The 5,906-nt window shown below is 37.1% G+C and overlaps 1 protein-coding gene across 1 annotated transcript; it reads left to right on the forward strand.

The window, feature by feature from the left end:
• The first annotated feature begins 799 nt into the window (after positions 1-799).
• LOC122137899 (erythroid membrane-associated protein-like) lies at positions 800-4,858 on the forward strand. The gene is made up of 8 exons (XM_042726904.1): positions 800-941; positions 1,051-1,104; positions 1,458-1,820; positions 2,034-2,135; positions 2,230-2,250; positions 2,350-2,379; positions 3,743-3,790; positions 3,915-4,858. The coding sequence occupies exons 2-8, from the start codon at positions 1,053-1,055 to the stop codon at positions 4,598-4,600; spliced, it is 1,302 nt and encodes a 433-aa protein (XP_042582838.1). The 5' UTR covers positions 800-941; positions 1,051-1,052; the 3' UTR covers positions 4,601-4,858.
• Positions 4,859-5,906: the final 1,048 nt, after the last annotated feature.

A 5,906-nucleotide genomic window follows, 5' to 3' on the forward strand; every position in this document is an offset into this window, starting at 1 on the left:
TCAGTGAAACAATGTCCTGACACTCATCATTTCTCATGAAAGACAAAACTTTCAGTTTTTTTCTTATTATTTAGTGGTTTAGGTTGTAAACTACAGTAGAGATCAAACTCGGATTCAAAAGAAAAACAGAGCAGATTTCTGAGTTATATTTAGTGGTTTAGGTTGTAAACTTAAGTAGATATATAAATAGGTTTAAGTGGAAATTACTGGGCTGAACGTTTCCTAACCTTTTTTTGTTTGGGGATATTTCATTTTTATGTTCAATTATGTTGTTGTATTACAGTTGATTTAAATAGGACATATATAGTATATATGCTATGCTGTATTAACATCCTACATCGTATCATCATGCTTCGTATAACTCATAGTTAAATGTCTCACAGTTCATCAATAAATGCACTCTGCTCTTTCTCAACCATTCTATGACTTTAATAATCGAGCACATCCCTGCTGAAAAAACAACAGACACCAAGACAACATTTGCAATGGTTTTACTGGTTATAATGGGACTTGTATTGGTTTTAATGGAAACTGCAATGGTCTCTATGGGACTCTACTGGTAATTGGTCATCTTCTATTGGGGGCTTGGTAAAACCACTAAATCCCACTAGAACATGTCCAAAACACACTACAGAAAACCATTTTTAAAAATGGTTTTAATGGTTAAAGTTGCTGGTTTGTAATGGTGTTTCTGTAATGGTTTTTATTGTTTTTTCAGCAGGGATGTGTAGACCTATTGTATGTCTGATGACGTGTGTGTTTATTGAGGGCCATAAACTAAAGTGAAAATAAAACTTGAGGAAGTGGATGTTTGGATCGGACTGATTTTGGTCTATTTTAGCGTCTATATTTGACTCAATTGTTGTGTTGAACACGTCTACCGCTCAAATTCATCTACACCAGATTACTGTGATTCTTTAACAGACGAGTCTTTGTCTCCGGTGAGTTTGTTTTCTCACTGAATACGACAGTAATGATCGATTATGTCTCACATGTGTCTCATGTATTCTGGAAGAATCTCCCTCAGAGTTTGTTTTATGTTTTTCACAGTCATGATGTCGATTATTATCACTTTACTGGTGAATCTCTTCATAGAGACCTCTGGTAAGAACACCACAAACACCACAAAAACACTTGTTTCACAGCTTAAATATTCCACACAGACCAAATGACATCAAAAAGTTTGTATTTTCTATACGTGATCAATTTTAATTGGATATTACAGCATTAGACTACTTACAGAATGAGGACAGTGTTTAGATTAATCTGAGACACACTCTCTGATCTCAAGCTTTGCTCTAAAGTACTCACTCCTCAAGTGCAGTGCAAGGGTCAAAAGGGCAAAATGTAACACTGATTCGTTGTTTACAATCTCTACCCGTGTTTCTAATGTGTGCAGAGTTGGAATCATTATAGTAAATAAACACTAATGCATAGTTTATTTAATTCTCTCTCAGTGTCGTTGACTGTAGTGGTTCCTGGTGATCCTATAGTGGCTCATGTGGGATCCACAGTGATTCTGCCCTGCTGGATCTCTCCTGCTGAGAACGCTGAAGCTCTGGAGATCCGCTGGTACCGTCAAGATCAGTTCAACAACCCTGTTCTCCTCTATAATCATGGGAAGATCCAGGACGTCCAGGAGGAATCGTACAGGAACCGAAGCTCACTGAAGCCATGGTCAGATCAGTCTGGTGGACTGAAGGGTGGAGACGTCTCTCTACGGCTGGAGAAACTCACACTTCAGGATGAAGGTTCGTATCACTGTTATGTGAGTGGAGACAGAGAATATGACAGCCGGGAGGTGGCTCTCAGCATCTCAGGTGAGTAAGAACTACATGTGCAGCATATTCTCTGATAACTCTTTTGTAGTCATACAGTAGCTTTTTGTGAAGAACAGACTGGCACTGAAGTTATTTTAGGCATTTAATGCTGATTTTCACAGATTTTAGTTTAAACTTAATATTATTGATATATTTTGCTCCAGAGTTTAAAATAACCTGGATTTTCTTTCTCAAAACCAACATATTCTTCAGGTCCATGGAAGGCTCTTTTCTTCAGTGTTCTCATTGTTCTCATTTGTTTGATTCTGGGTTTGGTTGGGTTCATCCTCTACAAATACAGATTCAAACTAACAGGTACGACCTGGTTGAAAGTTCTTAAAGATGTGGTTTTCAGCAGCTTTTGTTTTTTATGCATCTCATGTGTTGATATTTTTGATCCGCTCTGCAGGAAAAAAAACAGATAAAGAAAGTAAGTAAAATGAACTTCATTTGACATCGAACACAGTCATGATTTTATGTGGTTTACATTAAATCTTAAATCGTCCATTCATATTTTCTCTCATTTTAGGCTGTGAGGAGGAAACTGTGGCAAAACCAGGTATCTGAAGACACTGATTGCTCTGGGTTATACGTTTATAAGAACCGTAATTAAGTCAAGTCACCTTTATTTATATAGCGCTTTAAACAATACAGATTGTGTCAAAGCAACTGAACAACATTAATTAGGAAAAACAGTGTCAATAATACAAAATGACAGTTAAAGGCAGTTCATCGTTGAATTCAGTGATGTCATCATTCAGCTCAGTTCAGTTTAAATAATATCTGTGCAATCATTTATTATCATGTCAACGATATCGCTGTAAATAAAGTGTCCCCAACTAAGCAAGCCAGAGGTGCCAGCGGCAAGGAACCAAAACTCCATCAGTGAGAGAATGGAGAAAAAACCTTGGGAGAAACGAGGCTCAGTCGGGGGTCAGTTTCTCCTCTGACCAGACGAAACCAGCAGTTCAATTCCAGGCTGCAGCAAAGTCAGATTGTGCAGAAGAATCATCTGTTTCCTGTGGTCTTGTCCCGGTGGTCGTCTGAGATAAGGTCTTTACAGGGGATCTGTCTCTGGAGGCTCTAGTCCTGGTCTCCGCTGTCTTTCAGGGCTGTAGAGGTCCTTTCTAGGTGTGATCCACCATCTCCATACATCCTGGGGCAGTGGACCCTCTGACTTGATACATACTGGATCTGGTGGCTACGATGACCTCGGAATAAGAGAGAAACAGACTAATATTAGCGTAGATGCCATTCTTCTAATGATGTAACAAGTACATCAGGTGTTATGGGAAGTGTTCCCGGTTTACCTAATTAATGCAGCCTAAAAATCCTTTAACGGATTTGGATATTAGAAGTGTATTAGTGTGTTATGTGTAAGCCAGGTTAAAGAGATGGGTCTTTAATCTAGATTTAAACTGCAAGAGTGTGTCTGCCTCCCGAACAATGTTAGGTAGGTTATTACAGTGTATTGGTGCTAAATAGGAGAAGGATCTGCCGCCCGCAGTTGACTTTGATATTCTAGGTATTATCAAATTGCCAGAGTTTTGAGAACAGAGCGGACGTGGAGGACTATAATGTAACAAGAGCTCGTTCAAATACTGAGGTGCTAAACCATTCAGGGCTTTATAAGTAATAAGCAAGATTTTAAAATGTATAATTAAATAAACATCCAAATGTTGTATTAGAAGGAAACATGAATATAACAAGTTTGGTGGAAAATAGAATGAACAGAATAAAGAAACAGCCAGTACAGGACTGAACTATTCACACATACATCAACAAAAATACACTTGATTCATAGATCAATGTCATTTTACTGCTTTGTTATCTGTTATATCTGCATACAGGTATCTGTTATATATTGATTACAACTGTAGTTTACTTTAAAACATCTAATTGTTTATTTTTTATTTTTTTAGCTGTGGGAGAATCTGCAGATATAATAGAAGCACTGAGGAAATATGCAGGTTTGACATCATGTTCATAATATATGCACACAGATGTTTAAATACATGCATACATGTATAAATATAATCTCACACACAAGTTTAAGTCTAATAATTGCTGCTTTATTTATTTTATTCCTCCCAGTTCATTTCACTATTGATCGTCAGCATGTTCATCCAAAACAGAGAGTTTCTCAGGATGGTAAATCCATGAAGGATGCTCCAAAAAATAAATACACTGGAGAGGCATTTCCTTACAAATTATATGCATTTGGAGCCCAAAAATATTCCTCTGGTCGTCACTATTGGGAGGTAGAGCTGACACAAGAAAATACACCTCCAAAAAACTACTGGATAATTGGTGTGATGAAAGAGGGAAGTGTGGTTTCAAGAGACAGATCTGCTTTAACTCCATCAAGGGGTTTCTGGTTCCTGTGTTCAGACGGTCCTCGTGGCTTTTACATCAACACTGATCCACCAGTTAAACTCTCTCTGACACCGAGACCAGAGCGACTGGGAGTTCTGTTAGATTACAAAAACGGTCAGCTGTCATTTTACAACGTCACTGAGAGAAAACATCTCCTGACCATCAGCTGCAGATTCTCTGGATCAGTCGTTCCTCTGTTCAATCCTGGAGCTGGTGATCAGAGTGAGCTTAGAATTCTGGATTGTACAAAACCTGAAGAACCAGCTCTAGAGTCCAGTCAGCCTTTACTGAGTCCGGTTTCTACACCAGATGAGAGCAGCACAGTGCAACACGCCAAACATAAACAAAAAACAAAAAAACAAAAAAACAAATCAGTAATACTGTCTACACTGGATGAGACATGATGATTCACGGCAGAAAACTGGACAGGACTGGACTTTGTAATACATGTGTTTTCTAAAACATATTTGTACTGATAATGAAGTACACTTTGCTTTGAGTGATTGATCTCTATTGTTATTTTGATAAAAGACACAATAAATAAATCAATAATCTAAATATTGTGGACTTCATTCATCCACTAAAAATGACCAAAACAAGCTGATTCAGAATTTATCATTTGTAAATAGTTCCACAAAATAGTTCCGTTTTTTTTCATCTTTTTTTTTCTATCAAGTGTAGTTTACTTTTTTCTGTAGTCCTAATATGTGTCTATTTTTGGTATTTTGCTAGTTAAAGCAACCCATATTTTATTTCAGACTCTGAAGAGCTCCAATATAGCATTTTATTAAATAGAAATACAGAATAACTCTGCAGAGCAATTTCCAGAATATTTTTCTGTACCCTTTTATACAGGTTTTTTTTTCTCTCTCTCTAGGCGTGTTCAATACATTTCATACATATTTGTTATGGGACCAATATGCTTATATTCCTGCACTGGTCATCGGAGCGAACCAACCCCGTGACGTCACACGCGGTGGTACTGCAAGATGGGAGCGCTATAACAAAACATCCTTTTTCTTTAAAAGTCTTTAAAATGGTTATATATTTTTTAATCAAAGTGGAAATCACTTTACTAAATAATGTTAACTTAACTGACTGCTTCACTTCCACTTTAATGCATTTGAAATTGTCTATGCATGGGTGCATCAAGTCTTTTTTGTAAATTATTATCGAGACTATCTTGCTCCATACACAACAGTGCAGACTCCGAACACAATCAGCAAAAGTGACTAACACTTGAGACAGAGGGAGTGTGAGACACCTGCTGGTCTTCTTCTTGGTCATGTCAGCAGCTGATAGGATCTGATGCTGTCAGAAGGAGAACATGCAAACGTGTGAGAAACTGAAGATTGAAGTTTCTGTTGCATGTAACAGTGTTCTAACCGGGACTGATGCAGTATGTTTCAAGATGTAAATGTTGAAACTCTGTACTTCATTATGCAGAAACAGACTGAAGCTATTCCTCCAGTCTAACGCTTCATCAGAGTCTGAGCATCTGAACGCGCATATCGTCACACTTTTGATATCGCATAGTTCATGTTTTTCTCTTTTTATATATATATATATATATATATATATATATATATATATATATATATATATATATATATATATATATATATATATTACAGTTTATCCAACAGGAAAAATGGACACGCGTCACATGTGGAAGCGCCGAGATCTGAGTGTATTTTCCCTTATATTCAG

The sequence above is a fragment of the Cyprinus carpio genome, chromosome B7 (assembly GCF_018340385.1).
Source record: "Cyprinus carpio isolate SPL01 chromosome B7, ASM1834038v1, whole genome shotgun sequence".
Lineage (NCBI taxonomy): Eukaryota > Metazoa > Chordata > Actinopteri > Cypriniformes > Cyprinidae > Cyprinus > Cyprinus carpio.

Coding starts and splice junctions, on each gene's coding strand:
- LOC122137899 (XM_042726904.1), top strand. CDS start 1,053: ATGATGTCGATTATTATCACTTTACTGGTGAATCTCTTCATAGAGACC. Junction 1,821..2,033: donor GGTGGCTCTCAGCATCTCAG/GTGAGTAAGAAC, acceptor CATATTCTTCAG/GTCCATGGAAGGCTCTTTTC. Junction 2,380..3,742: donor GGAAACTGTGGCAAAACCAG/GTATCTGAAGAC, acceptor TTATTTTTTTAG/CTGTGGGAGAATCTGCAGAT.